This window comes from Equus przewalskii, chromosome 16, assembly GCF_037783145.1.
Source record: "Equus przewalskii isolate Varuska chromosome 16, EquPr2, whole genome shotgun sequence".
In the NCBI taxonomy this organism is placed as follows: domain Eukaryota; kingdom Metazoa; phylum Chordata; class Mammalia; order Perissodactyla; family Equidae; genus Equus; species Equus przewalskii.
In genome coordinates, this window is record NC_091846.1 from 14,950,292 (window position 1) to 14,972,455 (window position 22,164).

At 35.6% G+C, this 22,164-nt stretch overlaps 1 protein-coding gene across 4 annotated transcripts in view; it reads right to left on the reverse strand.

The window, feature by feature from the left end:
* SPART (spartin) overlaps positions 1-22,164 on the reverse strand; it is a 35,039-nt gene that overhangs the window by 6,621 nt on the left and 6,254 nt on the right. For all 4 annotated transcript variants that reach the window (XM_070578016.1, XM_070578013.1, XM_070578015.1 and 1 more), the window contains 7 exons: positions 17,959-18,770; positions 14,144-14,341; positions 11,383-11,535; positions 8,219-8,342; positions 3,545-3,739; positions 2,360-2,518; positions 2,188-2,278 (listed from right to left, as the gene is read on the reverse strand). In XM_070578016.1, coding sequence (XP_070434117.1) covers positions 2,188-2,278; positions 2,360-2,518; positions 3,545-3,739; positions 8,219-8,342; positions 11,383-11,535; positions 14,144-14,341; positions 17,959-18,768 — 1,730 coding nt within the window. In that variant the 5' untranslated portion in view covers positions 18,769-18,770. The remainder of the gene's footprint in view (positions 1-2,187; positions 2,279-2,359; positions 2,519-3,544; positions 3,740-8,218; positions 8,343-11,382; positions 11,536-14,143; positions 14,342-17,958; positions 18,771-22,164) is intronic.

Here is a 22,164-nt window from a genome sequence, read left to right on the forward strand (position 1 = left end):
AATTTTCTTTATTTATCATCATCAGTTGGATTCAAGTACAAAAACACAAATGCTCACTCCATCAAATATTTTCTCAAAGTGTAAACAAATGTAAATTCATAAATAAATATAAATTTATTACATTTACACTCAAATACAAATAAATATAAATTTATGTAAATAGAGAGTACTAAATTAAATGAAAGTTGTAGCTCTTTAATTTCTTCAGTGATAAATATCACTAAGTTATTACTGGTTTAATACTTACAGTTTCTTCTCTTAAAAGACAATTTCTGCTTCTAATCCAGATTATTCATAAGTGAGAAAACGGTATTACTTGGACAAAACCCTTTATTCTCCACTGCCCCTCTATCTTTCCAAGTTTCTCATTAAATTACTGCTAAAACTAAAGTATCTTTATAGTTAGAAATATAAACCTACTTAAATTCTCACTTACTTGCTTTTTTCACTCTACGAATCTTTGGAGGAAAGAATAAAAAAGAACAGCAATATATACCATAATAGAAATAAATTAGCTCATAACTACCAGTAAAATATCCTATTCATCATATTAAGTTTTCCTAAGGACAAGAAATACAAAATTTACACCAAAATCCTGTACTTCCTAGCTATGTGAATCTCAAACCTTGAATAATTATACTTAGGTAAGTACTTTTTTTCATTGAAGTAGGAAATGGACAAAGCACTTCCTCCTTCCTAATATGACTGCCTAATTATCTGTGCTAACAAAAGACACTGATAATCTAAAAATAACTCAGTTTTGGCCTAAAAGGCACTTCTGACTATCTCCTGTTCTTGCAACAAAAGAAACTATTTTTCTAATTATGATCGATCCATCCAAGTACTAACATCAGAGCATAACAAAGAGTTAGTATTAGTCAGAGGTCAACGCCACAAGTAGCAAGAGGTGAGCTGGGAAACTTGGATTTTACATTTGCATCAAAAGAATTTCACATCTAATCTGTATTTTCTTTTCCAAATCTTTTGGTAAAATTGCCATTCCAAGATGACATGCCATGTTGCTTTGATTTAAAGGTATGCATGCCCCAGACTGAGCAGATCACATCAACTTAGGCTAGAAACTAAGTATTTCCTAAGCTAAAGGTAATTTACTGTGGTGGAAGGGAATCTAAACACATGCTAGACAATGATGGAAAATAACTCTAGATGCTAAACTTGCACAGCTGTCCCATCAATGGGGTTGGTGGCCCAGCACCGTTCTCTGACACTGCATGATAGAGAGAGACAGAGCTGGCTTACATCCCAGCTCTGCTACTCATTAGGGATATAGTCTTTAATAAGGTATTTAATGGCTCTCTGCTTTGGTTTCCTCATTTGTAAAATGGAGATAGTGTTAAAGATTAAATAATACTTATGAAAAGCACTGAACACAATATCTGATATATAAGTATTAACTCAAATGTTGTGAGTGGATAATTAATACAAAAGAATCAAGAGTTGAGAACACTATTAGTATTACTTTTTCTTTCTAAACAAACATTAAATATTAAGATCTAACCTTAATTCAAAGCTAAGAAAACAACTTAGGTCCTCTATACTAGATTTTTAGACCTTGATTCCTCTAGTACTTGTAAAGACAGAATAAACAGCTAAAATCAGAAGATCCTGTTTTAAGTCTCATCTTTAATACCACTTATCAGATGGGCTTGGGCAAGTCATTTATTTCTGTTTGTCTGTTTCTTAACATATGAAACAGGAGACATACCATCTGTCCATTCCAATACAAACGTAAATTGGTAGAGTCAATAAGATGTGAGAAAATTTAACATTCTTTGTACACAGAAGGAGCTAAAATTAACAAGGTACAATAGTTTAATTATAATTCAAGTTTTTCCCATCAAAACTATAAGTAAACATCACCCATCAAGAACATGCAGTTAAAAAGGTATACAGAAAGTTCAGGCTTTTTTTTTTTTTAAATTAAACTCATTTCCATTAATGATGAACAAATATTTCTAACAATTAGTAATATAAGCCAAAGTCACAGTGATTCTATTAATTTTCTAAAAATATTATTCTTCTCCCTACCTAAGAAAAACAGCAAGTGAAAAAAATTTGTTTTATCAGATAACTTAACAAAACTAACTATATAATCATTTTAACTGTCCTGGATTTTTACAAATGCTATAAGAGACTTAGTCATTAAAATGATAAAATTCAACTTACTTGTATCTGACAGTCTGTACAGTTTCTGCTGAAACATTGTTAACAATGCATTTAGCTGCACATTCCAATCCCTGCCAGACAGTTGAAAATCCTGTAAATATATTTAAAAGTGAGTAAAACAAGCCCTAAGAAAACAGACCTCCCCCATCAAATTTCTGGGCCTTTATGTTACCTTGAACACTACTTGCTGCTACGACCATAGCACCATCCAGGGTAGACTTTCCGTTTCTGTCTTTTTTAAGAGATTCTGGAACAAGTTTGCTTCCATGCTTCTTGACATGTGGAGCTAGTTCCTTTCCAACACAATTTGCTACAGTGCAAACTCCATCAACTAATACAACCATAAAAAAAAAAACACTTAGAAAAAATGTATTCTTCCCTTGGCTTTACCACTCTTATTCAGCAAAATTCTTACATGAACATCTAAAGTTGTTTTGAGGCATGCTGTTACTATTTCTATTTAAGAATGAGAACCAGGGCTGGCTATTATTTAAACAGAGGCTATTGTTTGGTTTAAGGATGTGCTTGTAGGGTCTAAACTCTGCTTTTTAAATACAATGTTCTTTTTGGCAATTTGCTTAAAAAAAAAACCATCCACTTTTTCTATGTGATTACTGCAATGCAAGACTGGCAAGTCCACCTTTCCTGTTTTCCAGCCAAGAGTATTTGGATACTTTCTCTCCACATCAGCAAATCTCTCATTGAAATAGTAATAAGATATTTAAGTCTATATAAAAGTAAATAAATCAAAATCTAATTCAAAAGAATACTAAATATCAAACAGATAATCTTACTAAATATAATGATCCATTAAGGAGCTATGTGACCGTCTTATAGCAAACTCTAGAGCCGTGATTCTCAAAGAAGGGGTTGGCAGTATATGGCTTGGGAAGGCTGACACAGGAATCACTAAGCCAGCTTTACTCAAGCAATACTTTCCTCTCTCTTGACCCTCAAATACTGCACTGTGAGCTGTCCTTAAAAGAATGTCATGTTCAAGGAGAGCAAATACTTTCAGAACCATTCCTTTTCAAAGGCACAGTCTACTCTCCAACACATTAAAACAACCTTTTAACCAGTGTTTCTCAAACTTTAATACACAAATAAGAATCATCTAGGGATCTCGTAAAATGCAGATATTGAATCAGTAGGTGTGCCAAGTGCCTGAACTATTTCTAAGGTTCTCAGATAGGTTGATGTTGCTGGTCTATAGATCACACTATGAATAGCAAGGTGAAACTGCTTTGTCCTAATTCTTTACTCTAAAGGTTAAATCACCTAAATGAGCATTTACGTTGACCTGGATTAAGAGACTATTGTTAATTTACCTGAAAAGAAGTAAAGTCATCTACTTTACCTAGGAACTGACTGACTTTCACTGCTCCTCCAGTAGCCTGCTTTGCTATATGCAGTCCCCTGGTCACAGCTGGACTAACTTCCACTGGTTTTTCTTCTGGTTGAATCCGTTCTCGAAGTTTAGAAGCGCCTTTCTGGATTGCTTTGCCAGTAAATTCAGCACCTTTGACTAAACCCCAACTCACCCAGGAAGCACCTTTTTAAAGGAAAATTTAAAATTGCACAATATTATGGCTGATTATACCTTTAAATTCTTTAATAAATATCTGATCAACAGGAAAAACAAGGAGTTCAATATTTGGATCCCAAATGCCATAAACTTTCAAGCCAACTTATAGTCTTTTGCCTAGAATATATACCTTTTCTAAGAAAATTCATCCCTCAATATTTAGGCCATATGTCACCCAATAATAGAAGTCTGTATTCTTTACACTGCCACTACAACTTGTAGTTATCTCTATATGTTGTTTACCATAGTATACTATAGTTAGGGACTAATTTTGGGTTTTGGTGTCATTAAGATGGTATTTGACTAGAGGACCCAGGTATCCTTGTGCTTTCAGCCTTAGTCCAGGTACCACTTGTCCCCCATGAAGTCCTGAGGTGGACAGACACAAACAATGCTTAAGTGGAAACCAACAAACCTGGATCTCAAACACCAAGGCTGAACTCTTGCTTGCTTGCTTTAGGCTAAAGGCATAAGGGAGGGGGTCCTGTTCCTCCCTCAATCCCAAACCCAAATCCTTCAATCTCAGTAACTTTTAGCTTGCAAAATAAACCTGAATGGCAAAGATAGGAGAACACCCAAAGAATACATAAGAAGAAAAAACCTGAGAGAAGAAAACTGAGAGGCCTAGATGGTTTAGCTATTTCTCATGAAAGCAGGCTCTAGTCTTTTGCTTTGCTTATGCTTCCTGCAGCATGAATGATAGGAGAGATTGTCAGAGAGAAAGCAGGATGGCAGACTTCTCTAGTGACGAGAAAAGGCCCTGAGCCAGGAAGCATGTGGGGAAAGAAGTGGGAAGGAGATGGGAGAAGAAAGAAAAGATATAAGGATAATGGCTTCCCTGAAGACGAGAAGGAAAGTGCTACCCTCCTCTGGAGAGAACTTACAATTTTAAATATTTCCTTTTTGGCTACACCCTGAAACAATGAGCTTTTCAAGCTGAACATATAAAATATGTATCTTTTCCCCATGTCTGTGGCATGGTTTTTACATAATTAGTTCAGCCCATGAGTGAGCAGGCATCTAGTGATGATGTGAAAATCAGCCCTGTTTATTTAAAAATGCTAACAACATAAAATGCCAACTAGCAACTGATTAGAAAAATTGATGTTTCTCTTTCTGTTTCAGTCAACATGTCCACTTCCAGCGCCAACCCTACTCCCACTGCCCTACCACTGAGGAAGGACCATGTCTCAAACCCAGGCAAACAGGTTCCAGCCAGGAGTTCTCATAACAACAAAGCAACTGAAGATGTCTATTTAAAAAAATTGTTTTTAGAGTTAACTTACAGATGGAAAAGTTCTAAGAAGTAAAAAACCAGCTGAACTTGAAGAAGGAAGATTGATAAATCATAAAATAAATGACAATGAAACAAAGAAGAGCTCAAGTAGACTATACTGCTATAACGAAACTCTGTAACAAGAGGAATGGCGTCCATCAATGACTGAGAAAAATAAATGGAAATTAAACAAATGAAAAGTCACAAGACTAATAAAGAGAAATACTAGATGCAAATTATGAACAAGCTATCACTACGGAAGAACAGAATAGAGGTGATACATTAAAACTGCAGACACTGCGATAGAAGATAAGGAAATACAATATTCATCAGTAGCTATTAAGGTCTCTTAAATGTCATGTGAGTGCCAGATATAGATTTACTCTGTCCATCTTTGCATCCTATGCACCTAGTATTGCTGAGATATAGCAGGCAACAAATGTTTGCTCAATAAATGAGAGGTTGGCAGATGACTGAAAATGATCTAACATAAACCTAACCCAGTATGGTGTTCTAATCAGTCTATTGTTATCAGTCCTCTACCTCCCCCAAAATTAGCTTACTAGACTCTCCATCTAAAATGTGTGGCAGGGGGCCGGCCCTGTGACTGAGTGGTTAAGTTCATGCACTCCGCTTCGGTGGCCCAGGGTTTCGCTGGTTCAGATCCTGGGCATGGACATGGCACTGCTCATCAAGACATGCTGAGATGGCATCCCATATGCCACAACTAGAAGGACCCACCACTAAAAAATATACAACTATGTACCAGGGGGCTTTGGGGATAAAAAGGAAAAATAAAATCTTTAAAAAAAAAAATGTGTGGCAGCTGCCTTCTTAAAGTTTAAGGCTTCTCAAGCCAATAGACTACACAGGTAAATTTTAAGCAGTTATTTCACTTTTTTTACCTTTTACATTCATAAAACCTAGGACTGTAGCTTTTGCTGATATTTACTCATCCTTTGACAATGGACAGCAACCAAAGGATAAGGTGAATGAGCTCAATTTAGATGCCTGTTTACTCATCTTTGTACAGAGCCTGCATGGGTCAGGTAGAAACAGTCTCTCGATAGATCATCCTCCTTGGAGTAGGACCTAGATATTTTCTGCACCTTTCTCTGTTAAGTAACAGTACCTTAAGTGTTTGGTGAGCTAGTTGTTTTTCATTATACCCACTAAAGAGCATATAGGGAGACATACTCTGATAGGCACCCACTATTATGGCTACTGCTAGAACTCTAGCCCTGAGGGTACAGGATGAAAAGGAACAGAGTTACAAGCCTGAAGACACTGAGGTCTCAAGTAGTAAAGAAGGTCTCTAAGTGCTACCAGAATGTAGCTTTTGCTCATTTTCAAATGATGCACTGCTGAGATTTCTTTTGCAACCTCTAAAGAGATCTCTCCCCAGTATTAGCTGGATCTCTAAGATGCTCTGCCTCTCTGAATAGAACCAGTGTGTGGAATCTGTGTGGTACCTAGGAGCCTAAGACTTTGTGGCATGTGGTATTTTCCAAAGATGGCCAAAAACAGTTATCTCCTATTCCATATGTTCTTTCAACATGACCTTGACATTCCTTCCATTGAGAAGTGGGGTCTGTATCATATCCCCTTGAATCTAGGCAAGCTTGTTACTTGCTTGTAACGAGTGACACTGGAAATTTCCAAGAATATGTCAGAAAGGGTGATGCAACTTCTGCCTGTTTGCTGGACCATTCACCGTTGGAATCCTGTGCTACCAGGTAGAAGCCAGACTAGCTAAAGGTTGCTATGCTGTGAGGAAGTCAAGGCACAGGGAGAGGCCATGTATAGGCACTCTATTTGGCAATCCTAGATTTTGAGCTCTCCCAACCCAGATGCCACATGTGTGAGTAAAGGAGCCTTGAGATGATTTCAGCCCCCAGCTACTAGTCACTAGTCAGCCTTTGAGTCTTCCTAGCTAGGCTCTGACATCGTGAAGCAGATACAAGCCACCTCTGCTGTGACCTTTTGGAATACCTGATGTACAGAATTCCTAAGCATAAAGAAATGGTTATTGTTTCATGCCATTAAGTTTGGGATGGTTTGTTATGCAGCGATAGTAAACGGAACAATCTTATAGCAGTATAAACTCAAAAAACTTAAGAAAATGATCTTTGAATTTAGTTATCTACATACGCGTGGATACGGGCAAGTTTTCTGAATAATGACCTAACAATAGCTTAGCATAAAGTCAGAGGGCATGGTAGTAAGAGTGAAGGTTTTTCATTACAACTTATTTGAAAATCTCCTTTCAAGGGTCCATTTCAACTATTACAATTATATTTGAAAAAATTGGCTTTATCTTTTCTTCTTGTCTCAAGCAGCTCTTTGATACTGGGCAAAATATTTTGTTAGCACCTAGCTAATTATTTTTCACTTATTTTAGCTTGTTGGTTTTTCACACCAAAGATTTCCTGTGCTTTAGACACCTTTATTATTTTCATGGGTTTTTAGTACAGAGACAGAAACTTATATTGACAGTCTTTTAAATGACTGGTCAAGATCCCTTTAATAGGTCATGAATTCGGCTTACTGAATAGTGACTGGTAATGTTTTTAAACACAAAATAGAAGGTCTAAATCTGAGAGCTACTATAGCTGAAAAGTTAAAATGTTAACCAATTAAAGCAGAAAGATATATATGAGCAATGATCATTTTGGTTTTAAAATAATTGACCTGAAGCTCTTTCTAGCCATAATTAAATAGTAGGGCCTACTTTGCAAATAGCTTGGCTATAAATCTCATGCCTGCATAATTGTATGATTAGGAGTGCTGCTTTGTTTTCAAAGATTGATGAATATCTCATCATTTTGTGGTAGAGGAGAAGGGGGGAAAAGAAAACAACTAAGGGGGAATTTCAAAGGGGAAAGGAAAATAACTAATTTTATGTTCAGAGCTATTCTGAGAGTTTGGGGATTCCTGAAGCTTTTTACTACCAATTTTCCCAAGAGTAAAACAGCGAATAACAGACAAAGAACTTACACCTATATGATAATATGTGATGTTCTAAGAGTCTCTTTCCTTCTATTTTTGTTTAAATATTTATAAACTGATCATTTAGAACCAAAATACAAAGTATTATCTTTCTAAATATTCTCTTACAGGTTCCAAAGATTTCACATTATAAGGGAAAAAAGTTAACATTACTGTAATACCTGACAAAATGTTTTGAGCCACTTTCTCACTCCATTCAGGTAATTCCTTTGTTTTTTCTTCTGAAACTGGCTCATAGGGTACAATGTGACTCAAATTAACTTCTTCACTTGAAGTATCTTTAGCCTAAACAGTAAAAATGTTTCAAAATGTGAAACAGTACTAAGAGGGAGAAAAATAATAAATGATAATAAATATAAATAATATATTTATAAAATATAAATATATCTATATTATATAAATATAAATAATAAAACATTAAGCCAACAAATATTAGATATAATTAATGAAAATATCTCCAGCCAATCTAGTTACCAGCACATTTTATAACATAAAGCACAGTACCATAACTGCCAGGAAGCTGAAAACTGTTCTCTTCTTATATAAGGTCCGAGTGCGAAGATTTAAATACCAACATACCTCTAATATAGCATTTATCAAAACATATTTAAATTGACTAACTCTTTTCTTTCCTTGACTAGACTATGAGTTCCTTCATACAACTACCATCCCCTAGATATCTGTATGCACATGGTACTCAGTAAGGTTAAAAGATTCGTTAAATGACTCAATCATTAAGGAAGGATGTATTCAAATAAACTGGTTTTGACAGAAATCAAGTAAAAGCAAGTAAAAATATATAAACACAGAACAACCTGCTATTCCATTTGAATATAAATGAGGAACATAGAAATATGTGAAATTTTCTAATTTAACAGCTGTTTTGAGAGCTAGGGACAACACTCAAAATTTCAAAGCTAAATTTATTCATTCTAAGAACTTAGGAGCAGGCTAACTCAGACCCTTTTAACTTGAAAATCAAACTGTCCAAAAGAAACACGAAGAGAACTTCACTTAAAATATAAAACAACTTAAAAACTTCTATATGGAGGGAAAAGCCCTCATAAGTAAAACCGAAAGACAAACTGAACAAAACATTTGCAACTTCTATCTCTGACAGAGAATCAATGTCCCTAATATGTAAAGACCTCCTGGAAATTGAGAAGACAGACTAACAACCCAGTAATAAAAATGGACAAAAGACATGAACAGACATCACACAGAAAAAAAATTCAAGGAACCCTTAAGCAGACGCTCAACATCACTCATGATAAAATCCATACAAATTAAGATATTGAAATATACCACTTCTCATCTATCAAGACTGCCAAAATACAGAAAGACTGAGCACCCACTCTGTTGACCAGACTATGGGGAAACAGGTACTCTCCTACACTGCTGGTGGGAGTGCTGAATAGTATAATCACAGGGAAGGCAATTTAGCAAAATCTATCAAAATTACAAATGCACTTAACTTCTGACTCAGCAACCCCACTCCTAAGAATTTATCTGACGAATTGCCTACAAATGTATGAATCAATGGATCTACAAAGTTACTCACTGAAGCAATGTTTATAATAGCAAAAAACTGGAATCATGTCAAATACCTCTCAATAAGAGACTGGTTAAAGAAACCATGGTATATTCATACAATGAGATACAAGGTAGCTGTAAAAAAGATAGAGGAAGTTCTCTACTTACTAACATGGAAAGATCCCCAGAATTTATTATCAAATAAAAAAATGATATACAGGACACTCTATATGTTACCCTTTGTATAACAAAGGAAAAAAAATAATAACAGTTTTCATTTACTTTTATCTGCCTCAAGAAACCCTGGGAGGAAACACAAGATCCTAATAAAAGTGATTATAGTGGCAGGGGGAATGACATGGACAGGGACAAATGTGGGAGTAAAGCTTTTCAATGTACATACCTTTTTATATAATTTGATTTTAACCAAGACATTAAATTTTAAAAAATGAAATGAAAAAATTTCCAAATGTATTGTTATGAAAAAGCAAGAAGCAAATCAGTATACCTTGCATGCTGCCACTTGTATTAAAAATTATATGTATGTGTATACACATATATATTCACATACAAAATAAATATATGTGTGTTTACATATGTTTGAATATGCATAAAATATATCTGGAAGAACAGCAAGAAGCTAATAACAATGAGTGTGGAGAGGGGAGCTAGGTGGCTGGTGAATAGGAACAGAAGGTAGGCTTTTCACTACCTTATTTTTTGTTCTTTTTGAATTTGGTTTCTCGTGCATTAACTTTTTAAAAATTTTAAAAAACAAATACATTTCTTGGAACCATTTTGGGCTTCTAACATCCTCATAAAGCTGGTATAGGACGTTCAACATAAATCACAGTAACACTTTGCAAGTAAATATAGAAAATTCATGTGATATTCATTCGTTCCAAAGCTAGTTACTGAGCATTTATGATATGGAATACCACAATGAACACCACCAATCTGTTTGTAATTCAATACTCACACAACGCTATTTTCTTTCTTCATACATTTGCTTATATTACCACTTCTGCCTAGAACCCTCTTTAATCTGCTATTTGTATGGCTTTTCTTCATCCTTCAGGACTCATCTTAGAGATAATGTCCTTTAGGAGGAGCCCCTTTACTGCTTCCCACACCACCTATATGCTCACACATATCTATGAGGCTAGGCTGTACATTAGATAGAAATTACCTCTTTGTTAATCTATCTTCTCCACTACATGGTAAATTCCTTGAGATGAGAAATTTAAACTTTTTCCATTACACTCAGCACTCTAGCACTCAATAAATACTTACTGAGCTATAATCCACATTTACCATTTAGTGCATACTGTATTCTCAGAATCTAAGAAACGAAAGAAGAAACTACTAAACATATTTTTAAAAAGCCAATCTCTGTCCTCTTGACCATTCACGAAGAAATAAGGAACTCAATAAAAATGGCAGGGTAAAAGCATATCTAGCCTCAAGATCTTGGTGTATGTAGGAAGGTGGAGAACACAAAATAAAGTATATGCATCATTAATATAAATATACAAATCTTTACAATTGTTGGGAAAAAAAATCTACCCTCAAAAACATAGACTGTCTTTTAAAACAGTTTAAGTAACACTCAGAAAGGGAAATATTAAAGCTGATTCTAATTATTTTTACCAGTGATCACTCTGTAATGCTGCAAGTTGCTTCACTTTAGCAAACGGGGATAACATCTTATGAGTAACTGAAACTGGTGCAAAGTGCCATTAGAGTAGAACACACACACTCATCTTATTGCTCTTTTATTTACTTTACTTACCTTTTTCCCCCGTTTTCCTTTAGGACGCACATCCTTATTGCCTTGGTCCAATGAAGTACCACTGCCACTGGCTTCCTTCAATTGGTCAGAGGGACATCTTGCTCTTCCAGGGATTTGGAATTCATTTTCTCCTTCTGCCCGGATCCAGTTGGCCTAGGGAGTAAAGGACTAAGCTTAGCTCAAATGCAAATTTTCTCAGATGACTTTCTGCTATGGCACACCATATGCTCTAATAATACACTTGTTCAAATGTCACTGTTTGATGGTGTATAAATACAACTACTTTTTCTTGTGTTTCCCCTATACTTTTACTTTATCTCATCATCAAACGTCAAATATTTGAGTTCTTTGGTTCACGGCGCATGGCCTAAAGCAAATTTCAAAAGACAAAGCATAAAAGATAAATTTATAGCAGTTGTTGGTATATGTTACCATTAAATTAGATGCAGCTACATTTAAATTTAATTAAACAACAAATAGTAAGTTTTAGGAAACACATACAAGACTGAATGAGTTTAAAGGCAATTTACAAAACGAGTCCAATTTAACTGCTCTTCATTACTGGAACAGTGACTTTGGTTTTTGTTTTTGCACTTCATATTAAAGGTATTCTGCTACATACATTTTGCTGAATAAATGCTCAAGAGTAAAGACAAGTCAAAATTATAGCTAGTAACTAGCTTTTGTTTACAGCTGGAGTTCTGGGACAATCGAGCAAACTAAAAATAACATGCAACCAAAAAATAAAACTGAACAAAGAAAATAAGCTCACAACCTAAAAGTGGGTTTAATTTCTTTCCTAAAGTCAAAGAATACAGGTCCAATGAATGTAAGGGTGAAGGGAGAAAGGGTGCTATAATAGGGCTGGATACTTAAGAATGTCACTTCATTCAGCTAGCAAAGAGTAAAGCTAAGACTTGAACCCCTATCCATTTGACTATGTTCCTGTCTGCGTAAACTTCTCTCCATGAGCACACTGAGGCTGCACACTTCTGTATGGGGATCATGCGTTTTGTTAAAATACCTTAAATGTTTAGCATTGGCTATGCTAAAGTATATGCTGATCACCATGTCATTCTCATATACAGTCATGTGTCATTTAATGATGGGGACATGTTCTGAGAAATGCATCGTTAGGCGATTTCGTCATTGTATGAACATCATAGAGTGTACATGTACAAACCTAGACAGTATAGCCAACTACACATCTAGCCTATAGGGTACTATTCTTATGGGACCACTGTTGTATACATGGTCCGTTGTTGACCAAGACATTGTTATGCAGTACATGACTATTCATACAACCTAATGCTAAGATGACTCTCTGACCCTTTACTTAACTGGTAATCTGCTCCCATCACCTTTGATCTTTTTAATATAGGAATGGATTGAAAGTGTATTCTACTTCCTGAGAAAACAGGAACAAATCTTGCAAGACTGAATTCAAAGGAAACTATTTTGTGAAATTCTCTCTGACCTCATTCCTGCACTTTGTATATACTTTTATTTCATCACCTATCACACTGTATTGTAGTTATTCAAGAGACTATAAGGTGCTTGAGAATAGGGGCTGTTATATACATAACTTTGTTGTCTCCTGTTCTCACACTCTTCCCATCCCATCATTTAACACAGTACCTGGTTAAATATCAGATTCTAAATATCTGCTGATTGAAGGAGAGAATAAAAGATTATACTATCATGCTGTCAACCTCCTTCAACCGTCAATATTCACAATCAGAAATATTTTTCTCCTTTTGTCCTATATTAGGATGGGCAAGAACACCTGCAGGAAGCCTCTCTGTAATACTCTATTTCAACTCTCCATAACAGATAAGCATGTGGGAGAAGAAAAACGCTACATAAGTAAAGTTCACAAGATGACCGACTATATTTTAAATCACACTTTCTTTTCTCTTTATTTGGCCTTCATTTACCATGAGCATAAAGATAATTCCCTCAACCAAAACCTCAAATTCCTCAAAATGCCAATCATACCCCTAAGATATCTAACATAACCCATCTGTTAATGCTAAAATTACCTTCACTTCACCCATTGAGTCCCATTAGCCCACTTTTCCAACTGAGCAGTAAAGCAGTGATGATAACAAGAGTTAACATTCACAGAACACTACCACTTGCTGGCACTGATATAAGTGCCTTAATGTATTAACTTTTAATCTTCACCACAGCCCAATGAAGTGGATATTGTCATTATTCCCATTTTATGATAAAGAAAGTAAAGCATAGAGAAGATCAATAACTTGAGTCAAACCGCTACTAAGTGGAAGAGTTCGAATTAAATCCAAACCCAGGCAATTCTACTCCAGAGCCCACAATCTTAACCACTTTTTTGGAGGGGGTATTTGACAGAATATCACAAAAAATATTTCTATTCACATTGGGTTTCATTATTCTCCTTAGAAACATACATGTAAATACACACAAATCCCTCAAAACCTTACTTAGGTGTGAAGTTTTGACAATGTTTCTAGTATTTAATAAGTGTTATCTAGATCCAGTGCTGTTCTCTAGTAACATATTACAAAGAAGGTCTTTTTTAAAAATTAAGTAAGTTTCAGGTGCACAGCATTTAGTCACTATTTACAGCCAATTCCCAACTTGTAATTGTGAACACACAAGCAAATTATATACTCTCAGTCTCCTAATTTGATCGCATTAGAGCCTATTACAGTTTCTTTAAAAGCAGAAGTTCTTACGTCAATGTAGATTTTCACTTGAAGATGATCATGCAAGTTACCTGAAGCCGAAGGTCAGACATTTGTCTTAACAGATCCTCAAAGAGTTCTCTATCATCTTCCGGTAATTCAGAAGACAGGACCACCCCGACAAAGCATCCCGATGCTTGTAACATTGTATCAGGAAACATGTAGGCTCCCACAGTACATTTAAGAACTGGAGATCTATCAGGAACTAGAGGATACAACCAGTCACAAACCTGAAGGGATTAGTTAAAAAAAAAAAAAATCAATGAATAGAACTAGGTTCCCACTTAGGTTTAAAACTGTTATATCAAAAAATAAACATTTCAAAGGTGGAAATGCGTTTTACAAACCTTTATAGAAGCATCAGCATCAACAAATTCCCAATGAAAATTAGCCAGCTGCTAGTCTGATCTTCCCATAAACTACTGACAAGAACTATACTAAACATGTTAATGCTCTACTAATTACACAGCCTTAAAACTGGTGGCCTTAAATACTCCAGTGTTAACCAATGAGCCTAGTTTTAAATAAATGGTCAAAGTAAATTAAAGTTTTCTTTATTATTCAAATTAGAATCCTTTTGTGGAAATAAATAAAATCGAACTGTTTTCAAGCACTCTACATGTATTTACTGATTTAATCTTCACAACAATCCCATGAAGCTAGTTAGTACTGTCATTTTACGTACAACAAAATTGAGGTACAGAGAGGTTAATTAAGTTGCTCAGAGTCAACAACTAAAAAGTGGAGCTAGGCTATGAACACATGTAGTCTGGCACCAGAGAAGCCAAACAATTATTTTAATTAGAAACCCAGCACTCACAATATGGAATAATTATTTTATGAAGCCCAAGAGAATCTGAGACATGACAGAGCTAAAAGAGAAAACTGTTATGTTAATTCTGAGTGACCAGAATATAATTGTGCCCCTTGCCCAGGATACTGTCTTCCTAATAGTAAAAAACTTGGGAGAATAGTCTATTATCAAAACATTGTGTAGTGAACATCAGTCAAAGAGCATGAAAGATTTCATATAAATGATGGAAAATTCTGGTATGCTACCATCATCTCTGACCAACAGACTATAAACTTGCATGGATCAGAGTACTAAAGTGACTCTTGCCTGGAAAATGCTTAATAAATATTTTCAAACTCTTTTTCTTTTATAGAATATCTTTTTTAGTTGTCTCAAAAGCCACTCTCCATCTTTTATAAAAATCAAACTTGAGACAGGTTACAATAAAACTGATTACCGTTTTCCAAAGTATAATATATAACCATCTGTGGCATGTGAAATGACTTCACGTAATACACAAACTATTTAAATTTAAGCAGTTATGTATTTTAATATGAATTAGGACAAAATACAACATCTATGCTTCCATTTCACAGTTGATATTGTTTAGGATGAAATTAACAATGAGATATTTAAATAATATTAAGAAAGTAATAGCAGAGGTATGGATTTGACAAAAAACTGTAAACGTTATACTTAAATGACTAAGGTTTGGGAAAGGTTTCTTTTACTATTCCATGATGTCTCTAAGATTAAATATATCCTGGTCAGCATGACTGAACTGGAGTACCCCCAATCTTCTCAAAACTATTCTATAGACCTTTGTTAGGACATATTACTGCAGATTGGTGAGCTCATCCATCATAGGTTAATTTCTCCCAGTTTCACCCCAGAGGGCAATCTCATGACCAAGTTCTGTATGAAGAGATTACAGATTTAATAGGTTTAAAAAGTATATTAAAACTAACACTAAGAGAAAAATAGCTTTTAGAGATTCTAGAATTTAAGTCTGCCTACTTAAAACCAAATTATCTTACTCTAATTTCCTAAATAGACCAATACAGTATAAAAATTCTAGGGGCTGGCCCAGTGGCCGAGTGGTTAAGTTCGCGCGATACACTGCAGGTGGCCCAGTGTTTCGTTGGTTCGAATCCTGGGCGCGGACATGGCACTGCTCATCAAGCCACGCTGAGGCAGCATCCCACATGCCACAACTAGAAGGACCCACAACGAAGAATATACAACAATGTACTGGGGGCTTTGGGGAGAAAAAGGAAAAAACTAAAATCTTAAAAAAAAAAAAACAAACTTCTAATACTTAGTTTGTTTATCATTTGTTTTTTAGAATAAAAACATTCAGTAAACGTATGGTAACTCCCTTTTAGGACACTGCTACAAATATCTGAATACATGCAAATGCAAGCCCATTAAAAAGACACAAATTAGACTTTGGGTACAATTTTACTTCTTATTTAACACTCAGAAAAAGAGATTATTAGCAAGATTAAAAACAAAATTAGACCCACAACTAGGGTATACAACTATGCACTGGGGAGATTCGGGGAGAAAAAGCAGAAAAAAGATAAAAAGAAGATTGGTGACAGTTGTTAGCTCAGGTGACTCTCTTAGACAAAAACAAAAACAAACCCACCAAAATTGAAAGCACCAAGACAGGACAAAATTTTACTAGAGGACAAGTCATTTTAACAGTTGGGCTCATGTGTCGAGGTAGAGTATTTCTGATATTCATTTCCTGCACCTCCAGCAGCCCAGGCCCCAAAGGTTTTTAAAATTCCATTGTTACGATGCAGTACTATTACCAGATCAGGAGAAAGTGTTATAGCTTTTATCAGCTCCCTCCCAATCTCAATCAATAAGCCTTCTCTTTTTAACCTCAAGGTTTCTTTCCTGAAACCACCTATGAGATTCACAATATTCATCCTGTCCAATAATGAAGTCTTCCTTTCAACAATGCCCTCAAAACATCTCCTTCACACACCCCTCGTAAGTCTCTATCTTCAAACAACTTTCAAGTTGATTCCATGCAAAAGCTGCAGAGGAACTGAGACGAGAGTATACCATAAGAAAAAAATGAATATGGATAACCAGTGCTATAACTAAACCATATCATCTGGACTCTGCCTTGCTCAGATAGCCATCTCCCTTCCATGCAAATTCCTTTATTATACCCAATTTATACTGAGCCCACATTTCCGGAACCTATCTCCCTGGACCAATATCCAATCTTCTAAAAATTGGACCACCACCTTCAAAATACCTTATTAATTCCACAACAATGCCCTAACAACAACCTTTATTTAGCATCAGTCTTTGCTCTTGGACAAAGGCTATCCTGGTAAACTTATCTGCTTGGAACATTAGAATTCCATTTTAAATTATCATCACAGTCTCTACTTCTAGACCAGGGTTTCTCAGCCTTGGCACAACTAACATCTTGAGTTGGATATCTTCTTTGATGGGAGCTATCCTATTTGGATGTATAGCAGCACTCCTGGCCTCTCCACCATACGCAGCAGTAGCATACCATCCCCCACCAAATGTGAGAAGCAAAAACGTCTCCAGATATTGCCAAATGTGGCAGTAGGGGGGTTGCAGGAAATTGCCCCCAGTTGAGAACCACTGTTTCAGACAGAGTTTAGTCTAGCCCACTTCAGCCCTTCAACCAGGGCTTGACATTTGTGGATATTTACAGTTATTATGTCCACATGAGCTACATAAATCTCTCTTGAAATTAAAGTTAAGTTTCTTCTTCAGATAAAGAATTAAAACTTTAAGGATGAATATTCTGATTCCCTTCAGGTCCTATCATCACAAATGTAATACTAAAACAAGACTTTATATCTTAAAAAAGAAAGAAAGGCTATCAAACACAAACAGATGTTCAAGGCTCATAAATTGCATGGAACATATTTAAAAGGAACTAGAACTTATAATGATCTTTTTGTACTTGTCCTGGACACACTGTAAGTATTAAACAAAAATGATGTATCCCACACGTATTTCAAATAATGTTTATGCTTTTCTTCGGCTTACCTGAAGAAACCCAGGAGGACGATTTAGAACTGTATCAAGAGAATTATCCAAGAACCTCACAATTCGAAGGTACCCAGGATATGAAGGTGCACTAACCTCCCCTGCAGGATTTACAAAAAAAATCTGTACTCCATTTGGTATCAAAATCAACTCATCTGCATCTAGCCCTAAGGTCTCAAGAGGAGGTGGCTGAGAATGATTCCTATAAAAGTCTTCTCCAACTGATGAAAATTCCCCAGATTCTGTCCCATAGGATACAGTGTAGTGACCCTCAGCAGCCTGAGGAGTATAAGCAGGAGGTGCTTCTGCTGGATGCCTTTGAGATGGTAAGGATAAAGAACTAGCTGTGGGAACCAAGCCTGAACTTGTAGCTGGAGTGCTTCCATATTCTTCACTGTGCGGACGAGGTGAACTAAAGGGCTGAGGGTCTGGTGACTTTTCAGGAGTATCTTTAGGCGGAAATTCTGGATATAACTTGGGCACCTCCTGAAGATCATTCCGTAGAGAAGTGGCAAGACCTTTCTCTAGAATTTCCAACCTGGTGCGTACATTCTGTAGTGTTTCTTTCATTTTCTGCTGCATCTGTCTAGCAGATTCCCACCCAGGGCCTACGTGTTCAGGCTCTGTTGATGAAATGCTGATTCCCCTGAGCAGGTGTCCTATTCCTTGCTTATAGTAGTTCTTTGCTTCTTCCTTCTGACCTAATTCATCTGTATTCAGTCCTTTATTAACAAATAAAAAGGCCTTCTTGTACGCTTCCTTGATCATCTTAATTTCAGCAGGTTCTCCATTTTGTGGCTCTTGCTCCATTTCTGCAAAATAGGAAACATTATCTTTAATAATCTTGTTTACTTATTTATCATCAATTTCTCCTACCTGAATATATTTCAAGATGACAGGAGCCTTGTCTGCCTTGTTCACTATTGTATTCCCTAAGCCTATTATTAGATGTGACAAAGAGAAAGCACTCAATAAGCATTTGTTAAATGGATAAATAATGTTCTTGGTCCTAAACATCTCTTTAATTAAAAACAGAAGTGAATAAATCAGAATACATTTATTGAATAATTTTCTTGTTCCAGTTTCTTATAAGAAATAAAAGTTTCCTATCATATATCAATCTTTCAGATTACAACCAAAGTCTCATTCTAAAATTCATTACAATATAAATTCAGATGACAGGTAGCTAATTAAAAATGAGGTTGAATCACATATTGGAGAGTAAAGAAATGAGAAAAAAATATCTAGATGAAGCTTTAAAGTTACCTGACTTTCATTTAAAGGTGGCAGGTTACTCTCATGCAGTTAGCTCTGTTCCATCCTAAAACTACCGAAATGCCTCTAACAAGATTATTAAAAACACACAACCATTCTTTTTAATGAGAAAAAGGCATGAACAGGTGCTCCACAAAAGAGAATATTTAAACGGCATGTAAAAATGAGTTGAATATACTATTCCCTAAGGGAAATGGGATCCACAATGATACCACTATATACTTATCAAATGGCTAAAATTTAAAAGACTGACAAGTATTAGGGAAGACAGCAACTAGAACTCTTATGCTTTGCTAGAGGAAGTGAAAAATGGTACAGCCACTTTGGAAAACTGGCAATTTCTATGAAAGCTAAACATTCAGCCACTCTATGATCCAGGAATATAATCTAGGTGTATAATCAAGAGAAATGAATGAATATGCACATCAAAAACATGTACAACAACATTTACAGCAACTTTATTCCAAAGGCAAAAACTCAAAACAACTCAAATACCCACCCACAGAAGGGATAAACAGTGGTCTATTTATACAACATAAAAATACACAGAAATTAAAAAAATACATATTGATGCCTGTAACATTGATGAATCTCACCAATGCTTTGAGCAAAAGAAGCCAGATGCAAATGAGTTCATATTGAGACTAGGTACTATATGATTCTATATAAGTGAAGTTGAAGAAGAGGCAAAATACTAGCCCATGATGACAGAAATCAAGACAGTAATTACAGGGGGAGGGTACGGACTTGGAACGGACATGAAGGGACCTTATGGCATATGAAAATACTGTCTTGAACTGAGTGATGATAACATGTGTGTATACATATATTAAAAAATCATTAAGCTGTAAATTTAATATTAGTACACCAAATGCACTTTGTGTTACCCCTTAATAGAATAAACAGCAAAGTCATAACTCACAAGGACAAAGAGGGAGGATGAAGAGTCAACAGTGCTTTGGTACTGAAAAACGAGACAGACAATTGGTAACTCACAAAACAGACAAGTGAAAGCTGAAGCCTAAGCTGTCAGCGAGGATATCAGAGAAGCAGCCCCATTTACATCACAGAACTTCCAAAAACCACAGGAACTGATTCAGTCTTCCTCTGGAAGAGGGAATAGAGGTAGAGCTGGAAAAACATGACTGATTAAAACCTAATTTACAAATTAAGACCCTCAGATCTCTCCTACACCAGGCACTGAAGACACTATTTCAGCCCTGAAAGAAGGTTGGATGTTTTAATTCAAAGGAGCATAAAATAAAATGTTTCTGTACAGCAGACTATCAGGCACAATTAAGGGTAAACATCAAAAGCAGAAGTAAATGAAAAATTACATACTGAATATTGAGATCCTCAGCCTTCTCCCCCACACCTTGGTTATTAGAGTTCTGGCAGGTTGGTACCTCTCCAGAAAGGAGATTAGAAGTATCTTCTCTGGAGAATCTGATCATCACCAAGAGGAAAGACCTAAAGATAGTGACACTGAGAGTTCCCCAAGGAAAACTGTCCAGGAAACTAACTTTTGAGAAAAACTATAGTTGATAGTCCACCCGAGAGTCTCCAATTAGCAGACAGCCAAGGATCACAAAACATGTGAGGAAATGCCTAGTATGAAAGAAAAAAATGAGTAATGCAATTTGGGTGAAATGGACAATACGTAAGGAGAAGAAAACTTTAAAACCTACAATTTATATCAACATAAAAAAAAACAAAATATTGCATCCATAAAATTAAAACAGGATACAGACACGCACAAAAAGGACATTTATAAAACTAAAAGGGCTCTTAGAAATTAGACACAAAATAGAGAGATGAAAACGTCGTAAATCATAGAAAATGCCTGCAAAGTAGAGCAAAAAGACAAAGAAATGAAAAATAGGAAAGAATAGATCAGAAAATGTAGAGGACTCAGTGTATAACAGCCAATATCTGAATAATAAAACTTCCAGAAATAGAGAATAAAAAATAAGGGATGGAAGAGTTGAAGAAAAAATTCAAAGAATATCCTAGAACTAGAAAACACGATTTCCAAGATTTAAAAAGACCAATGGATAAAGAACGAAAAAAGACCCACACCAAGGAGTACACCATAAAATTTCAGAACATGAGGCTCATAATGGACCATCTTAACAGGAATTACACAAAAAATGAGAAATAAGATTGCTAAGGAACTTCTTAAAGGCAGAAGTTAGAAGCAAATAGTAGAATTAATTCGCAATTCGGAGTGAAAATAACTTCCAAACCCACCCAAGTGGTTGCTCAGATATTGCATCTTCTGTTTCTTGGATTCCACATTTGCTGAAAGAAATCACAAGGCTGATGACGGGAGTTCCCAAGATAACTATTAGGCAACCAGTCCATACTGGAGCAAACGACAGAATGCCAGAGAAGATTTCTTCAAGCAACTAAAATAGATAGAACACTTAATGTGTTCCTAAGTTTTGAGAAGAGAGCTACATAACTGTGGGAGGATTCAGGGTTTAATCAGTGTTAAATACACAGAAAACTAAGGAAATAAAAATCAAGACAATTATTAACTGGGGAAAACAAGATGCTGAGCTAGAAAGAAAAAGTAATCATAATATACTGCATGTTTTAGTTTTAATTAGTATAACAATGTAAATAACGAATCTTGATACAAGCAAAACTGTGATACAACCATATTGAGAAGATGGGAAGATGGATGGAGAGAAAGTTCGTGTGCATGTGGTATAGGATGAAAGAACTAAAACTTCATCTTTCCTACTAGGAAATTCATGGACAATGCCTAAAACTGAAAAATAAAAAGTAGCAATATAAGCATCTTGTTTAGAGACTTAGAAAGACCAAAAGAACTGGCTAAGAAAATTGATACAAGCTGCCTTTAGGAGAAAGGGTTGAGGCTTGGGTGGTGAGACCTCTGATTTTCACTGCAAGCCTTATAAAAAT